Source organism: Helicoverpa zea, chromosome 27 (genome assembly GCF_022581195.2).
Source record: "Helicoverpa zea isolate HzStark_Cry1AcR chromosome 27, ilHelZeax1.1, whole genome shotgun sequence".
In the NCBI taxonomy this organism is placed as follows: domain Eukaryota; kingdom Metazoa; phylum Arthropoda; class Insecta; order Lepidoptera; family Noctuidae; genus Helicoverpa; species Helicoverpa zea.
The window spans coordinates 397,981-417,989 of NC_061478.1; the positions used below are offsets into that span (position 1 = coordinate 397,981).

At 41.3% G+C, this 20,009-nt stretch overlaps 1 protein-coding gene across 1 annotated transcript in view; it reads left to right on the plus strand.

Annotated features, from left to right (window-relative positions):
* Nucleotides 1-20,009, plus strand: part of LOC124643513 (mucin-17-like) — a 68,759-nt gene that overhangs the window by 35,789 nt on the left and 12,961 nt on the right. The window contains 9 exon segments of the mRNA XM_047182514.1: nucleotides 1,250-1,449; nucleotides 1,986-2,252; nucleotides 2,759-3,025; nucleotides 3,560-4,387; nucleotides 5,082-14,507; nucleotides 15,423-15,686; nucleotides 16,358-16,573; nucleotides 17,314-17,637; nucleotides 18,793-19,752. Coding sequence (XP_047038470.1) covers nucleotides 1,252-1,449; nucleotides 1,986-2,252; nucleotides 2,759-3,025; nucleotides 3,560-4,387; nucleotides 5,082-14,507; nucleotides 15,423-15,686; nucleotides 16,358-16,573; nucleotides 17,314-17,637; nucleotides 18,793-19,752 — 12,750 coding nt within the window. The 5' untranslated portion in view covers nucleotides 1,250-1,251.

Consider the following 20,009-nt stretch of genomic DNA (forward strand, 5'->3'; position numbering starts at 1 on the left):
GGAGGGAGTTCTTTTCCACACACTTGGGTAAAAAGTAATGACATACACTACTACTTACTAAGTAAATTTTGTTGCAGTGATGTTTTATAATACTCAGTTCAGTAGCTAACTTTTAGCGTAAAGAATAGCATATTCATTCGTTCACGTTTATAAATCGAGTCTTCTTATACCTATAGTAAATATAGGTACATTCTTTCACGTTTATATTGACCCTTCTTATCCAAACTAATATTATAAATGCGAAAGTAACTCTGTCTGTCTGTCTGTCTGTCTGTCTGTCTTTTCTTCACGCCTAAACTACTGAACCGATTTGTGTGAAATTTGGTACAGACATAGTTTGAAACTTGAGAAAGGACATAGGATAGTTTATATTACAAAAAAAAAATAATAAAATTATTCCGGACATATAGCGCCATCTATTGGTCAAATCAAAAATCTGCTGGTAGTCACTATTCCACGCGAACGAAGTTGCGGGCAAGAGCTAGTACTTATATAATAATAACTTTTTTGTACCCTAAAGGCTCCAAAACTACTAAACCAATTTCCAAAATTCTTTCACTGTTAAGCTACACTCTTCCCGAGTAACATAGGCTGTATTTTATCCCCCGGTACAGGCAGTAGTTCCCATGGGACTCGGGTAAAACCGCGGTAAACGGCTAACATGTGAAGGAAATCTTGACTGATCATTTATCTCTGAAATCAGGTTTATGATGTCACATGCGCATTTGTTATCTAAACATTACTATTGATGTTTGGGCGTCGACGTTTGTTTCATGGAAATATGATAGCAACGTTTAAAACGTGTAAATGTGCCAGCTATTTTTTTTAAGTACAATTATTTTGTTTACATACAAAAGAAACTGAAAACTACTAAAGGGCGTCGATAAATTGGTCCTTTTTAAATGTACGTATTAATTTTTGCTGTGAGGGTATTAAAAAACTTTTTACGAACAGCCCGTAGACTGGAAATTGGTGATAGATACACCCGTGCATCGGAGAGCACGTAAATGTCGGTCCTGCGCCTGATCTCTCTCCGGTCGTGTCGGATTGCCGTCCCATCGGGTTATGAGAGTGAAGGAATAGAGAGTGCACCTGTGTCCAAGCAAATGCTCGTGCACTATAATATGTCCTGCGCAGCTGGCTGATCTCCTTACATAAAAGAACAGCCGCCATGGCTGAAATCGGCCTTAGACACCATTCAATTGTTTTTTAACTATTCTTTTGTTTATTTTCTTATCTTCTCCCACAGATATGTACAAAGCTATCATATTCCTGACATTGATAGCAGCGTCATCAGCCCAGTACCTGCCAAATGGCTGTCCTTCGAACTTCCACATACATCTCCTGCTGCCTCACGAGACGGACTGTTCGAAGTACTACAGTTGCAGCAATGGAAACAAAATAGAGATGACCTGCGGGCCGGGCACGTGGTTTGATGCTAATACACAAGTAAGTAGTGGATTTATTTGTTTCCTATTGTATGGGAAATCATCAAATGACGGCTCCCGCTGTGGGTGCAGCGTGAGGGAGTGTCAAACTCTTACTGACTAAACCATTATGTTTCTTCTTAAGCTCTTTATGTGCCAGGGTCGCGGTGACTTGCGCGAACAATCCCGCAGGAATTTGTTTGTACCTTCGAGAAAAGAGCGTACACTTTTGAAAAGCCAGCAATGAATGTATTTGAGATTACGGTCTTAAGGAAGTCTCGTCATCTCCCGAGCCTTTTCCTAACTATGTTTTGGTCGGCTTCCAGTCTAACTGGATGCAGCTGAGTATTTTACATGGAGCGACTACCTATCTAATCTCCTCAAACCAGTTAACCGGGCAACCCAATATCCCTTAGCAAGACTGAATCTCGCTTCTGACTACCCGTAACGACTGCTAAATAATAATAATTTTCAAGTGATAGCCGAGACTAACCAATTTAAAGTGCCAACCGGATCCACGGACTGAATTCATTTTATTTAATTACATATCATTTTTAGGTGTGCAACTGGCCATTCGCAGTACAATGTTCAACGCCATCAACAACAACTACAACAGCGTCATCAACAACATCAACAACACCGCCATCAACAACAACAACAACAGAAGCAACAACAGAGTTCTTACCGAACGGCTGTCCGGCTAACTTTGGCATTCATCATTTGTTACCACATGAAACTGATTGTTCTAAATATTATAGCTGTAGTAATGGAGTTAAGATTGAAATGCCTTGTGGGCCTGGGACGCTGTTTGACTTTGCGTCACAGGTTAGTAATACATGTATTTTTTTTTATTTTAGCTATATACAAGCTGTTGATTTGAAGGACGTAAATATTCAAATCATTAGCATTATGCTAATGATTCTCAACCCAAATCAACAAAAAAATGGATACGAATTTTTTTTTTCGGAAATCATTCGATGTCACCTGTGTGCCCTTAAAACCGTTGTACGCCCTCACACAAACACAAAGCATACGCAACGATCACTCATAAATTTCATTCATAAAATTGGGTTACTTCTGAAAATATTGCACATATGCAAATTAACACCTTGTAAATGATATCAATTTACTGTAGTGATATTATAAAGAGTAATGATATTATCTTGTTTGTACCCTAAAAGATAGGAAAGTATTGAACTGATTTGAAAAATATTATACTTTTTTAAAGCTACACTATCCCCGGGCCATATAAGCGTTATTTTATCCGGGTACGGGTGGTACTCTCAAAAACTTTCATCAGACCAACATTCACATACCACATCACATTTCAGACATGCGACTGGCCACACGCAGTAACCTGTTACCCAGGCGCTACAACATCAGCCCCAACAACAACATCAACAACAACAACAACAACAACAGCTCCGTCAACAACACCGCCATCAACAGAGTTCTTACCTAACGGTTGTCCAGCAGACTTTAGCGTACATCTCTTACTGCCTCATGAGACAAATTGTGCTAAGTTCTATAGCTGCAGCAGTGGAAGGAAGGTCCTTATGTCGTGTCCACCTGGGACACTCTTTGATTTTAAAGGACAGGTGTGTATTTAAATCATCCTCCGAATTTTCCAACTATGTTGGGGTCGGCTTCCAGTCTAACCGGTTGTAGCTGAGTACCAGTGTGCCACAAGGAGCGACTGCCCTATCTGACCTCCTCAACCCAGTTACCCGGGCAACCTGATACCTAGTTAGACTTGTGTCAGACTTACTGGCTTCTGACTACCCGTAACGACTGCCAAGAATGTTCAATGACAGCCGGGACCTACAGTTTAAGGTGCCATCCGAAACACAGTCATTGGTGTCTAAGATATACTTAGAACGTACATGCAAACTTAGAAAAGTTGAATTGGTACTTGCCTGAACTGGAATCTTTATCTTAAATCTCTACAAATACTGTAGCTAAATATTTTATAGGTGAAGAGTTTGCTTGCTTGATCCAGCTTATCTCAGTAATTAGAAATGTCCACTTAGAAACATTTTTTCAATGTCAGATGTTCTGGGTTCGATTCCAGGATCCATTAAATATGTACATTGAAAGTAATTACACTTACTAACACCTACTGTCACTCTTAGGGTTGCGACTTACCATTCTTGGTTGAATGCGAACCGGGAGCCACTACGGGAGCACCTTCGACAACAACTGAATCGGTAACAACAACAACTAGTACTCAAGCCCCTACTACAACAACGACTGACGCGCCAACAACAACTACGACTCAAGTGCCATCAACGACAACACAAGCGCCATCAACGACTACACAAGCGCCAACAACGACTGAAGCGCCAACAACAACTAGTGAAATTCCAACAACAACAACTACTACTACTCAGGCCCCAATTACAACTACTGCAGAGCCAACAACGACTACAGAAGCTTCAACAACCACACAAGCGCCGACAACAACAACAACTGAATTGCCAACAACTACTCAGGCGCCATCAACAAGTACCCAAGCGCCAACAACAACATCTAGCACTCAGGTGCCAACAACTACTGAACCGCCAACCACGACTGAGGTTCCAACTACAACAACATCTACAACAATAACTCAAGCCCCAACAACAACAACGGAATCCCCAACAACAACAACGACTGAACTTCCATCAACAACAACATCTGAAGCGCCAACAACAACAGATTCCCCAGCGCCAACAACAACACAAGCGCCAACAACAACAGAATCCCCAACAACAACAACAATATCCCCAATAACAACATCAACAACAGTTCCAACTACAACAACAGAGCCTGATCTGCTACCCAACGGTTGTCCGTCAGATTTTAGCATACATCATTTATTGCCACATGAGTCTGACTGCGCTAAGTACTATTCTTGTGTTAATGGGAACAAAGTTGAGCAGGATTGTGCTCCCGGCACCTGGTTTGATTTTAATTTGCAGGTGAGAATTATTTTTTTTAGAAGTATAGAAATTAGGAGTTCGGAGCCCTGGGATATTTATAACTGTCAGTTTTTTCTTAAAAAAACGATTTACATAATCTTAATAATACAATTATATACATCTATTATATTCTATTCTAACTTATTACGTACTATGTACAATTACTATAAATATTTTTAAAAAATTGCATCAAAAATATTTTTTTACTTTTAATTATTTATTTTTTAAAATATAAGTAGAGTATTTACTTTAAAAATTCTACATAAAAAATCATAATAAACAGTTGTTGGGATTAAAAATTAGAATGTACTTAACTACCGCCTCTAGCGTTCTTAAAATTACATGACGGGTACAAGTAAAATTGCAAAATCAAAGATTTCATTTATTTTATGAAGATTATCTTTATATTCATGTGTAAATCAGGCTTGTAAATAGCTATTTGTTAATATTACAGTCATCATATATTTTCTTTCTGTTAACTGTAAGCCTTCTTTAGAATGAAATAAATCAATAAATAAGATTAAATTTTCATATTGACAAAACAGTGTTTAGTTTTTCAAGTCGTATTTTTGTTATTCATTAAAAAATACAAGAACCAGTTGTTTAAAAATGCTCAAATATATAAAATAGTCATTCTAAACTTGCTCAATTATAATCTAAATAAATGATTAACTATCAAACATTTGTCTTTCAGCACTGCAGCTGGCCGTTCATGGTGGATTGTACGACATCCACTACTGCAGCACCGTCAACAACAGCGGCAACAACAACAACTCCTACTGAGGTACCAACAACAACTGAGGAGGTTACAATAACACAAGTACCGAGTACAACAACACAAGTTCCCATTACAACAACGACACAAGAGCCTGTAACAACTACAGAGGTACCAACAACAACTGAGGAGGTTACAACAACACAACTACCAAGTACAACAACACAAGTTCCTATTACAACAACGACACAAGAGCCTGTAACAACTACTGAGGTACCAACAACAACTGAGGAGGTTACAACAACACAACTACCAAGTACAACAACACAAGTTCCTATTACAACAACGACACAAGAGCCTGTAACAACTACTGAGGTACCAACAACAACTGAGGAGGTTACAACAACACAAGTACCGAGTACAACAACACAAGTTCCTATTACAACAACGACACAAGAGCCTGTAACAACTACTGAGGTACCAACAACAACTGAGGAGGTTACAACAACACAAGTACCGAGTACAACAACACAAGCTCCCATCACAACAACGACACAAGAACCTGTACCAACAACAACTGAAGAGGTTACAACAACACAAGTACCAAGTACAACAACACAAGCTCCCATCACAACAACAGAAGGATCTACAAACACAACCACTGAAGTTCCTATTACATCAACAACAACACAGGTACCAATTACAACTGCAGTACCAACAACATATGAGCCAACAACTGAATGGGAACAGACAACAACTGATGTTCCTTCTTCAACAACCACAGATCTCCCAACAACTCAGACACAGTCGCCTATTACAACTACAGAAATTCCTACGACAACAACACAGGTTCCAACAACTTACGAGCCAACAACAGAATGGGATCAAACAACCACTGATGTTCCTATTTCAACAACAACCACACAAGCACCTATTACTACAACTGCAGTACCAACAACATATGAGCCAACAACAGAACAAAGTACAAGTGTTCCTTCTTCAACAACACAGGAACCCAGTACAACAACAGAATGGGAACAAAGTACTACTGAAGTACCTAACATATCAACAACAGTACAGGTACCTACAACAACGACACAGGTACCTAGTACCACAACAACAGATGTTCCATCAACAACAACATCTTGGGACACTACCATTGATGACTCAACTTCAACTGATGGACCTACAACTATTGTGATACCTACTACATCAACACAGGTACCTATAACAACAACTGTTGAGCCAACAACTGAATGGGATTCGACAACAACAGATATACCTGTATCCACAACAACAGTTACTGAAGAGGTGTCTACAACAACACAGGGTTCAATAACAAATGTGCCCACAACAACACAAGGTCCGATTACATCAACACAAGCTCCAACAACATCTGAGGTACCAACAACAGTAACTGAAGAGGTATCTACAACAACACAGGGTTCAACAACAAATGTGCCAACAACAACGCAAGGTCCGATTACATCAGTACCTACTACTTATGAACCTTCTACTTATGAACCAACAACAACAGAGGGTCTCTCAACAACGCAAGGTCCAATCACAACAACAGTTCCTACAACTTTTGAGCCCACAACCGATTGGGTTCCAACAACAACTACGTTTACAACTCAAGGTCCAATCACAACAACTGAGGTACCTACAACAACAGATGTTCCTTCTTCAACAACAGTTCAAGTACCAACAACTTCATTTGAACCTACAACCATTGATGATTTAACTTCAACTGATGGACCAACAACTGTTGTGATACCTACTACATCAACACAAGGTCCTATTTCAACAACAACTCAAGAACCCAGTACTGTAACAGTACCTGAGTCAACAACAGAATGGTTACCAACAACAACAACATCGGATGTGCCTTCTGTAACAACAGAGGTACCTAGTACATTTGAGCCAACAACAGAGTGGGTTTCAACCACAAATGTTCCTTCAACAACAACTTACTTGCCAACAACACATATTCCTACTACTACTGAGGGATCAACTGAAACTGATATACCAACAACAGTATGGCCATCTACTTCAGAGGTGCCAACAACTTACATACCAACAACACAGTCTTCTACAACGACACAAGGTCCAACAGAGACTGATGTGCCAACAACAGCATGGCCATCTACTTCAGACGTGCCAACAACAACTTATATACCAACAACACAGTCTTCCACAACAACAGAGGGTTCAACTGAAACTGATGTACCAACAACAACTTATGTACCAACAACTCAGGAACCCACAGAGACTGATGTGCCAACAACATCTTGGCCATCTACTTCAGAGGTTCCCTCAACAACATATGTGCCAACAACACAGGGATCAACTGAAACTGATGCACCAACAACAGCATGGCCGTCTACTTCAGAGGTGCCAACAACAACAAATGTACCAACAACACAGTCTTCCACAACTACACAGGGATCAACTGAAACTGATGCACCAACAACAGCATGGCCGTCTACTTCAGAGGTTCCCTCGACAACATATGTACCAACAACACAGTCTTCTACAACAACTCAGGGTTCGACAGAGACTGATGTGCCAACAACAGCATGGCCATCTACTTCAGATGTGCCAACAACAACATGGCCATCTACTTCAGACGTGCCAACAACAACGTATAGACCAACAACACAGTCTTCTTCAACAACCCAGGGATCAACTGAAACTGATGTGCCAACGTCTTGGCCATCTACTTCAGAAGTACCAACAACAACACAGGGACCTACCGTCACTGACGTTCCAACATCAACAACAAATGTACCTTCAACATTTGAGCCAACAACGGAATGGGTACCTACTACTTCAGATATTCCTTTGTCAACAACTTCTGAGGTACCAACAACAGTTACTGAAGAGGTACCCACCACTTATGAGCCAACAACGATCGTTGTACCTACTACTACAACAACACAGGGTCCTATTACAACAACACAGTTACCTATAACAACAACTAATGAACCTTCTACTACTGAAGAATCTACTTCAACACATGATCCAACAACGATTGTTGTTCCTACATCAACAACACAAACTGCAATACCTACTAATGAACCTTCGACAACTTGGCAACCTACTACTACAGATGAATCTCCAACAACTGAAAACGATGTGCCAACAACAACATACATACCAACAACACAGTCTTCTACAACAACGCAGGGATCTACTGAAACTGATGTGCCAACAACAGCATGGCCATCTACTTCAGATGTGCCAACAACACAGTCTTCTACAACAACGCAGGGATCAACTGAAGCTGATCTGCCAACAACAGCATGGCCGTCTACTTCAGATGTGCCAACAACAACATACATACCAACAACACAGTCATCTACAACAACCCAGGGATCAACTGAAACTAATGCACCAACAACAGTATGGCCATCTACTACAGAGGTGCCAACAACAACATATGTACCAACAACACAAGGATCAACTGAGACTGATGTACCAACAACAACATATATACCAACAACACAGTCTTCCACAACAACTCAGGCTTCGACAGAGACTGATGTACCAACAACAGCATGGCCATCTACTTCAGATGTGCCAACAACAACATATATTCCAACGACACAGTCCTCTCCAACACCTGACGGATCAACTGAAACTGATGTGCCAACAACAACATATATACCAACAACACAGTCATCTACAACACCACAAGGATCAACTGAAACTGATGTCCCAACAACAGCATGGCCATCTACTTCAGACGTGCCAACAACACAAGGTTCTACAGAGACTGATGTACCAACAACACAGTCTTCTACAACAACGCAGGGATCAACTGAAACTGATGTCCCAACAACAGCATGGCCACCTTCAACAACGAATGTACCTACAACTTACGACCCCACTACTATAATTATTCCTTCTACTACCACTGAAGATCCAATCACAAGTACTCAGGTACCTTCTACCTACGAGCCAACAACAGAATGGGAATCTACAACAACAGACGTTCCCAGCTCAACAACGAATGAACCTATCACATCAACTAGTACTACAGATGTGCCTTCTTCAACAACAGTTGAGCCTATAACAACAGAGATCCCAACAACTTGGGAAACTCCTATCATACCTAGTTCAACATCCACATATGAACCTACGACTATTGTTGTACCTACAACAGTAACTACTAATGTACCTACAACAGGTATAACAGAAGAATCAACACAAACTACATCTGAATTACCAACTACTGTTGAACCTTCAACAACACAGGGTCCCACTTCAATAGTGACTACAGAATCACCTACAACAACAGATATACCTACTGTGCCATCAACAACATCGGTACCTACAACTTACGAGCCTACAACTTCTGATACTACAGCTTGGCCAACAACAACATACATCCCAACAACAGAAGGTCCTACTGTAACTGATATTCCAACAACTAATTGGCCTTCTACTTCTGACGTACCAACAACAACTTATGTTCCAACGACACAGGTGCCAATATCTACCCAGGGACCAACTGAAACTGATGTCCCAACAACAGCTTGGCCATCAACTTCAGAAGTGCCAACAACAACTTATATTCCATCAACACAGTCTCCCACAACAACAGAAGGATCTTCAACAACACAAGGACCCACTGTTACTGACATTCCAACAACAGTATGGCCATCTACTTCTGACGTACCAACAACAACATCTCAGGATACAACATACATACCGACAACAACAGATGAACCCACAGTCACTGATGGTCCAACGACAATAAGGCCTAGTACAACTGATGTGCCTACAACAACGCCACAAGGTACTACATATGTACCAACAACACAGGCTCCTAGCAGTACTGATGTTCCAACAACGACATACATCCCAACAACAAAGGTTCCTACAACAACGGAGGGACCTACTGTAACTGATGCCCCCACAACAACCGAGGGATCGTCAACAACACAAGGACCTAGTGTTACTGATATTCCAACAACTAATTGGCCTTCTACTTCAGATGTGTCAACAACAACTTACATTCCAACAACACAGGTTCCCACAACAACCCAGGGACCAACTGAAACTGATATACCAACAACAGCTTGGCCATCTACATCAGATGTGCCAACAACAACTAATATTCCAACAACACAGGCTCCTACATCTACCCAAGGACCAACTGAAACTGATGCTCCAACAACAGCTTGGCCTACTACTTCTGACGTACCAACAACAACATTCTTCCCAACTACACAGGTTCCCACAACAACCGAGGGATCAACTGAAACTGATTTACCAACAACAAATTGGCCATCCACTTCAGATGTGCCAACAACAACTTATATTCCAACAACACAGGCGCCCACAACAACAGAAGGATCTTCAACAACACAGGGACCAACTGAAACTGATGTACCAACAACGAATTGGCCTTCTACTTCAGATGTGCCAACAACAACGTCTCAGGATACAACATACAATCCAACAACAACAGATGTACCCACAGTCACTGATGGTCCAACAACAATATGGCCTAGTACAACTGACGTGCCATCAACAACATCACAAGATACTACATATATACCAACTACATCTGAAATACCAACAACATCTCAGGATACAACATACATCCCAACAACTTCGGGACCTACAGTTACTGATGATCCTTCGACTGTAGAGCCTATAACGACTGACGGACCAACAACAACTTATGTTCCCAGTCCAACAACACAGGCTCCTTCAACAACGGATAGACCCACTGTCACTGATGGACCAACAACATCTGAAGGACCGACTGAAACTGATGTGCCAACAACGGTATGGCCATCTACTTCGGACTTGCCAACCACAACTTACATTCCATCAACACAGGCTCCCACTAGCACCCAGGGACCTACTGAAACTGACATACCAACAACAAATTGGCCTACTACTTCAGATGTACCAACATCTCAAGAAACTACTTACAGCCCAACAACTCAGGAACCTACAGTTACTGACGGACCTTCAACTATAGGGCCCATAACTACAGACTTGCCAACAACTACGCCAGATGATACTACAGACTTCCCAACAACAACACAGGGGCCAACTGAAACTGATGTGCCTACAACAGCATGGCCATCTACTTCAGATGTACCAACAACAACTTACATTCCAACAACACAGGGACCTTCTACCACAGGGCCAACTACGTCTGAAATACCAACAACATCACAAGATACTACATATGTTCCAACAACACAGCCACCGTCGTCAACTCAGGGACCCACAGAGACTGATGTACCAACAACAACATCTCAAGATACAACATACTTACCAACAACATCGGGACCTACAGTTACTGATGATCCTTCGACTGTGGAGCCTATAACGACTGACGGGCCAACAACAACTTACATTCCAACGACACAAGCGCCTACAACAACGCAAGGACCCACAGTCACTGATGGGCCAACAACAAATTGGCCTACTACTTCAGATGTTCCAACAACAGTATGGCCATCTACTTCTGATATACCAACAACAATACCTCAAGATACTACATATGTCCCAACAACACAAGTTCCCACAAGCACCGAGGAACCAACTGAAACTGATGTGCCAACAACAATATGGCCGTCTACTCCAGATGTGCCAACAACAACTTACATTCCAACAACATCAGGACCAACAGAAACTGATGTGCCAACAACAAATTGGCCGTCTACTTCTGAGGTCCCAACAACAACTTATATTCCAACAACAGAGAGTCCCACAATAACACCGGGACCCACAGTCCCCGATGATCCTTCGACTGAAGGGCCTGTAACGACTGATTTACCAACAACAACATCACAAGATACAACATATGTACCAACAACTCAGACTCCTACAACAACTCAGGGACCAACTGCTACTGATGGGCCAACAACATCTGAAATACCAACAACATTCTTCCCAACAACACAGGTACCGTCATCAACTGAAACTGATGTACCAACAACAAATTGGCCATCTACTTCTGAGGACCCAACAACAACTTATATTCCAACAACACAGGCTCCCATAACAACACAAGGACCCATAGTCACTGATGGGCCAACAACAAATTGGCCGTCTACTTCTGATATACCAACAACAACACCTCAAGATACTACATATATACCAACTACTCAGGTACCGTCATCAACACAGGGACCAACAGAGACTGATATCCCAACAACAATTTGGCCTACTACTTCAGATGCTCCAACATCTCAGGAAACTACTTACAGCCCAACAACTCAGGCTCCTACATCAACACAGGGACCAACTGAAACTGATGTGCCGACAACAGCTTGGCCATCAACTTCAGATGTGCCAACAACACAGGCTCCCATATCTACCCAGGGGCCAACAGAAACTGATGGTCCAACGACAATATGGCCTAGTACAACTGACGTGCCAATAACAACGCCACAAGATACTACATATGTGCCAACAACACAGGCTCCTAGCAGTACTGATGTTCCAACAACTACTTACATTCCAACAACACAGGGACCAACTGAAACTGATGGACCAACAACAAATGTTCCAACAACGCAGGGTCCTATTACCACTGACGAGCCAACAACGACGTATGTACCAACAACACAGGGACCTACAGAGACTGATGCACCAACAACGGTACGGCCATCTACTTCAGACGTACCAACAACAACATATGTACCCACAGTTACTGATGGTCCAACGACAATATGGCCTAGTACAACTGACGTGCCAACAACAACGCCACAAGATACTACGTATGTACCAACAACACAAGCTCCCACAACTACCCAGGGACCAACTGAAACTGACGTGCCAACAACAAATTGGCCTACTTCCTCAGATGCTCCAACATCTCAGGAAACTACTTACATCCCAACAACTCAGGGACCGACAGTCACTGATGTTCCGACTACAGTATGGCCATCGACTTCTGATGTACCAACAACTACATCTCAGGATACAACATATATACCAACAACACAGGGACCCACAGTCACTGATGATCCTTCCACTGAAGAGCCTGTATCAACTAACACACCAACAACACAACCTCCCTCAACAACTCGGGGACCAACAGAAACTGATGCACCAACAACACAACCTCCCTCAACAACTCAGGGACCAACTGAAACTGATGTGCCAACAACACAACCTCCCTCAACAACTCAGGGACCATCTGAAACTGATGTGCCAACAACACAGGGACCCACAGTCACAGATGGCCCAACAACGACATACGTACCATCAACACAGGGACCTACAGAGACTGAAGTGCCTACAACAACATCACAAGATACAACACAGGGACCGTCATCAACTCAGGGATCAACTGAAACTAATGTGCCAACAACGAATTGGCCATCTACTTCTGATATACCAACAACTACATCTCAGGATACAACATATATACCAACAACACAGGGGCCCACAGTCACTGATGATCCTTCCACTGAAGGACCTGTAACAACTGACACACCAACAACACAAGCTCCCTCAACAACTCAGGGACCAACAGAAACTGATGCACCAACAACATATATACCGACAACACAGCCTCCCACTAGTACCCAGGGACCAACTGAAATTGACGTACCAACAACATATGTCCCAACAACACAGGGACCTACAGAAACTGATGGACCAACAACACAGGGACCTACAGTCACAGATGGCCCAACAACGACATATATACCAACAACGACATATATACCAACAACGCAGGGACCTACAGAGACTGATGCACCAACAACAACATCACAAGATACTACATATGTACCAACAACACAGGCGCCGTCATCAACTCAGGGATCAACTGAAACTGATGTGCCTACAACACAGGGTTCCACTGTCACTGATGATCCTTCCACAGAAGAACCAGTAACAACTGACGCACCAACAACACAAGCTCCCACAACAACCCAAGGACCAACTGAAACTGATGCACCAACAACACAGGGACCTACAGAGACTGACGCACCAACAACACAGGGACCTACAGAGTCTGACGCACCAACAACACAAGGTCCTACAGAGACTGATGTACCAACAACAAATTGGCCATCTAGTACAGACGTACCAACATCAACTTCTCAAGACCCAACATACATACCAACAACACCGTCTGAAACACCAACAACAGAATGGACAACCACAGAGGTTCCAACAACAGAAATAACAGAGCCATCTTCTACACAGGCTTCAACAACAAACAACCCAGACGCAACTGATGTGACAACAACAGTGACCACTGATTATCCGACAACGGAAGAGTATGATCCATGTCCATTAGGCACTTATGGCAATGTGCCCCATCCAGAACTTTGCAATGCTTTCTATCTGTGTGTCAGTGGGGTAGCTGTACAACTTTTGTGTCCAAATGGTCATGAATTTGATAGAGAAACTAAGGTGAGTGAATTTCTTTTTTCATCATCTGCCTAGCCTTTTCTCAACTATGTTGGGGTTGGCTTCCAGTCTTATATGCAGCTGAGTACCAGTGCGCTATATGGAGCGACTGCCTATCTGATCTCGTCAACCCAGTTCCACAATATAAGATTGTATCAGACTTTTTGGCTTCTGACTATCGTTAACGACTGCCAAAGATGACAGCCGGGAGTCACCAATTCAATGAGCTTTTCAAAACATGAAAGCAACTCTATCACGCACCAAGCATTGCTTAACCATATAATCTTTTTTTTTTCACTTATTATTTTTTATCAAAATCAATCAAATTGTTTTTATTTCAAATAGGCCTTTGCAGGCTCTTATGAAACGTTACATGAATTCCACGGTTCCAAAAAGTTGGTCTCATGGAGAAGGAAGAGCCGCAAGAAATTCGATAGATACTCTTTTAAAAAGTAATATTTTCACAAACATTCTATTACATAACAATCCAACTGATCTCAATAGTTTTAAGATTTTTATTTCGGCGAAGGGTAAGCCTGGTGTTTTGTAATTCAGGACTACCTACCTACTTTAGGCATCAGACACCAGTCATTATGTTTAAAGTAACTTGTATCCAACAAATTCATGTATTTTGATAATGAGAAATAAATAAATTGATTGATTGTCTTACCCCACTCACTCATTCACTTAAATTTTTCCCAAAAATTTTGCACAATACACTGTTCGTCTGTCCACTGACAAGATGGACAGACGACCTTATAAAGGTCGCCGGAAGACGTTGGAAGCAGGTCGCCTCGAACAGGTATCTGTGGAGATCTAAGGGGGAGGCCTATGTTCAGCAGTGGACGTCCTATGGCTGAGATGATGATGATGATGATGATGATGATGACACTGTTCTATATACTCCGATCTTTTCAGGTCTGCGTCCCAATAGCCCCAGGCGGTTGCACCTTAGGACCTATAACTACTACAACCGATGCAACAGACACGACATCAGATGCACATATAACAACCCCTGGTATCCCCACTACCACGGTCTCTGAAACTGAGGAGATTTGCGCAGAAGGCGTTTGGGGTAACATTCCTCATCCGACCCGTTGTGATTCGTTTTATATGTGTGCTGCGGGCAATGCTATACAGTTGTATTGTAGTGAAGGTTTTGAATTCGATCCGGAAGTTAGGGTAAGTTTCCATAATATTATATACAAATAACCTGATTATGTATCTTAGAAGTTGTAATGAATTACGGCTTTCTATTAAAATTAATTGGATAGAAATTATGGCATTTAAGGCCGATTTTTAAATTATCAGTTACGTGATTTCTAACTGAGGAATATGTATAGCGGTTCTATTCAAAATCTGTCAAAACCTTAAATATATTCTGCAGACAAAAGTTATAAGGCTATTGAAAAATTGGCTCTTATAAAAGTTTTGTGTGACAAATGCGCGTGAGTCATACTAGTGTTTGTAAATTTTCATTAATTGTCTTTGTATGTCACATACTTCTAAAGACAATGTACATGTAGTAAATACATTTACACACACAACTGCTTTCGTGAGTTTGAAAGTGTATACCTACTCGGGAGACCTCAATAAGTGGTCATATGAAGACATTTACAAACATAGTATGGCTCACAGTCTTTCGTGAAATAAAACATATATGTAATCATCGGCAAGGATATTGAGCCCTGACTTTCACCTGCGCAGAAGTGATTTATTGGTTTATTGCCTTAAGTGTACAGTGCGCAAAGCGATCCCCACTCTTCCGCCGAGAGCTCATTATCCGTGCCGATAACTATATCTTCCTCATACATAACTAATTTTCATTATATTTTAATATTCAATTTTTCCAGCAATGCGTCCTCATCGCCGAAGGAGGCTGTACCATGGGATCTACAACAACGACCCCCGTTCCCACTACCCAGGACCCCGTCAGTGCTCTCTGCCCTATCGGCTCCTGGGGCAATGTACCCCACCCTGAGCTGTGCAACTCCTTCTATCTGTGCACTGGGGGTCAAGCCATACAGTTGTTCTGTAGCGATGGCTTTGAGTTCGATCCTGAGTTACGGGTAAGATATTCTTAACTATTTTTTACTATCCGATTTCCCACAGTTTCACCCTGAGAGAAATACTGCCCGTGCCGAGATAAAACTCAAACAAAAACTCAATTTTTTTTATTTCAAATAGGCCTATGAAAGCTCTTTCGAAACGTCAAAGTTAGGTGCACGGTTCCAAAGAGTTGGTCTCATGGAGAAGAACCGGCAAGAAACTCCATGGACACTCTTTTTAAAAGAAAATAAAATTAATTACAAACATACAGTTTTCTATCTAGTCCTGAGAATGTTATACAATCCAAGTTGAGCTAAAATGTATTAATAAATTATACACAATAATTGTAGTGCAATCGTTGCTAAAGTATAGCTTATGTTACTCGTGAAGAGTGTAGCTTTCTAACAGTGAAAGAATTTTTCTAATCAGTTTAGTACCTAGTTTCGGAGTCTTTAGGATACAAACAAAAAAATGTGTCCTCTTTTGAAATAAGAGTAGACGTATACTATCTGTGGATGTGCTTACTAGAGATTAATATCATCAACCTCATACTCTTATCGAAAATGTGTGGTAGGCGAAGCATATTTTATTTTTCCACACTCTCCTATCTGCAATCATCTCACAAGCATTCTCTTTAGCTATATTGCTTACAAGAGACAAATTTTGATCCTTAACTCCAGTCAAGTAATGTCAACTACAATCTTTGAAGATTGATAGGTTATTAAATTCCGTCTTCAATTAATTTAACGTAATATTTCAGACTTGCGTCCTAATAGCCGAAGGGGGTTGCACTTATGGCTTGAGCACAACTTCATCAGGAACAGAAACGACTTCCGAAGGCTTCCAATCGACTACGACTAACGTGCAGACGACTACGGACAGCGAGACACCGACTTCTATACCAACGACTTCAGAGTCGCCGACTTCAGAGCCAACGACTACGGAAGCTTATGATCCATGTCCTATAGGAGTAATAGGCAATGTTCCTCATCCGACACAGTGTAATTTGTATTATATGTGTATGAATGGAGTTTCTATGGAACTCAGTTGTCCTGAAGGATTTGAATTTGATGATATAAGCAAGGTTAGTATTTCTGTCTTAACTAATAATATTATTATGGTCAATATTATTTGACTGCCTCGTTGGTCTAGTGGTCGCAAGCGCGGCTGCTGTGCTCGAGGTCCCAGGTTCGATTCCCGGGTCGGGCCGAATCGCTTTGTGGGTTTTCTTAAATTTTCACAAAGCAGCCCGTACTCGGGAAGTTGGTGATTGATTCACCCGTGCATCGGAGAGCACGTTGATGTCGGTCCTGCGCCTGATCTCTCTCCGGTCGTGTCGGATTGCCGTCCCATCGGGCTATGAGAGTGAAGGAATAGGGAGTGCACCTGTGTCCAAGCAAATGCTCGTGCACTATAATAATTATGTCCTGCGCAGTTGGCTGATCTCCTTAAAATGGGAACAGCCGCCGTGGTCGAAATCGGCCATAAATGGACGCCATTATTATTATTGTCAATGTTGCACATGGATTGACTGTCTATCTGAACCCCACAACACAGCTAGCGGGTAACACGACACAAATTGGTAGGCGATGACTGACTTTCTAATCTCTCTCACGCTAAAACTAATAAAATTCACACAACTCTATATACATATGTGACGTTCTTAATTTTTTTGATCTGCCTTACAGAGAAAACTTATTTACACCCATATTCATCTTCTTCATCAAACGCATCATCTGCCAAGCCTTCTCCCAACTGTGGTCGGCTTCTAGACACACTACCCATTTAACATATACACCACTATTTTTTAATTAGTACACAAAAAAAATGGGGCTCTGTCGGTACCCGTTACTGATCATATTTGTGTAATCAAAACTAAAAAAAACGAAATAAAAAATTGGCCAGGAAAATTTGTCTTATTTGGTTAATTCACAATTGAATCAAGGGGGCAAGTTCGAGCGAGAGCACGCGAATGCGAGAGCGACAGAATATGATTAATGAATACTACTATGAATGACTTGGAATTACCTGTACAATGTTTCCATGAATTGAGTGACATTTTTGGATATAACTTATCGCTAATAACTTTGCTGATTATGAATATTAGTTTTTGAAACTTTGCATAGATAATACTAAGAACTTTTTAAATAAGCCCTCTAAGTATGTGCACTAATTAAAAAATAGTGGTGTATGTAATACTATGTATGTAAAAAGAAACTTACATTCATAACATTTTTAGGGTTGTATCGAAATAGCCCCCGGTGGCTGCACCCTCGGATCTGGCACTACGATTGGTAACACTGAAACAACTTCAGAATCCTCATCAACAACGTCAGAAAGTTCTGAAGTTACATCAACACCTACACAGAATACTGAGACAACGACTTCGGCATACGATACCACTACAATAGCAGGTTCTTCAACAACGTCTGACAATTCTGAGGAGACTACTGAATCTTCATCAACAACACAAAATGTTGACACAACAACTTCAGACAATGTTGGAACAACTACGTTAGCTTCAACAACATCTGAAGATTCTGAAATCACTACAATTGCTTCATCAACAACTACAGAAAGTTCTGATACGACCTCAGAACCTTCATCAACAACACAAAATGTCGATACAACAACTACAGACATTGTTGGCACAACGACAGAAGGTTCACTAACGACATCAGAAAGTTCTGACACAACAACAGAACTTTCATCGACAACTTCACAAATTGTTGAGACGACAACGTCAGACAATTTAGACACAACTACAGAAACTTTATCAACGTCAGAAAGTTCTGACACAACAACAGAACTTTCATCAACGACATCACCAAGTGTTGGCACAACTACAGAAGCTTCATCAACAACTTCAGAAGGTTCTGACACAACAACAGACCTTTCATCAACAACACAAAATGTTGACACAACAACATCAGAAAGTGTTGGCACAACAACAACATCAGACAATTCTGATTCAACAGAGCCTTCATCAACAACTTCTGACACATCAGACACTACAACATCTACAACAACAGTTGTTGATGACATAGAAACAACAACAGAACCTTACGACCCTTGTCCTATAGGGGTATTTGGTAACGTCCCACATCCGACGGAGTGTACTTTATATTACATGTGTCTGAATGGCGTTCCTGTACAGTTAACTTGTCCGAGTGGATTTGAGTTCGATCCTACAAGCAGGGTAGGTGTTGTTTTTGATATTACAAGTTTAAATCTTAGGCTTTTATATGGGATATTTAGGATTGAGAAGTAATTTTTGTTTTTTTTTTTAATTTACCATGCAAAGAGAGGAGTGTTATAACTTTAGTTTGTCGAAAGCTATGTGTGTTTTTGTCTGGCACCGTGGCTTAAATAGATGAACCTATTTAGATGGAGCCGTTTAGGTGAAAGCTGGTGTTCCAGCGGTGTTTTTTGAACATGTTTCATCAAAATCAGATC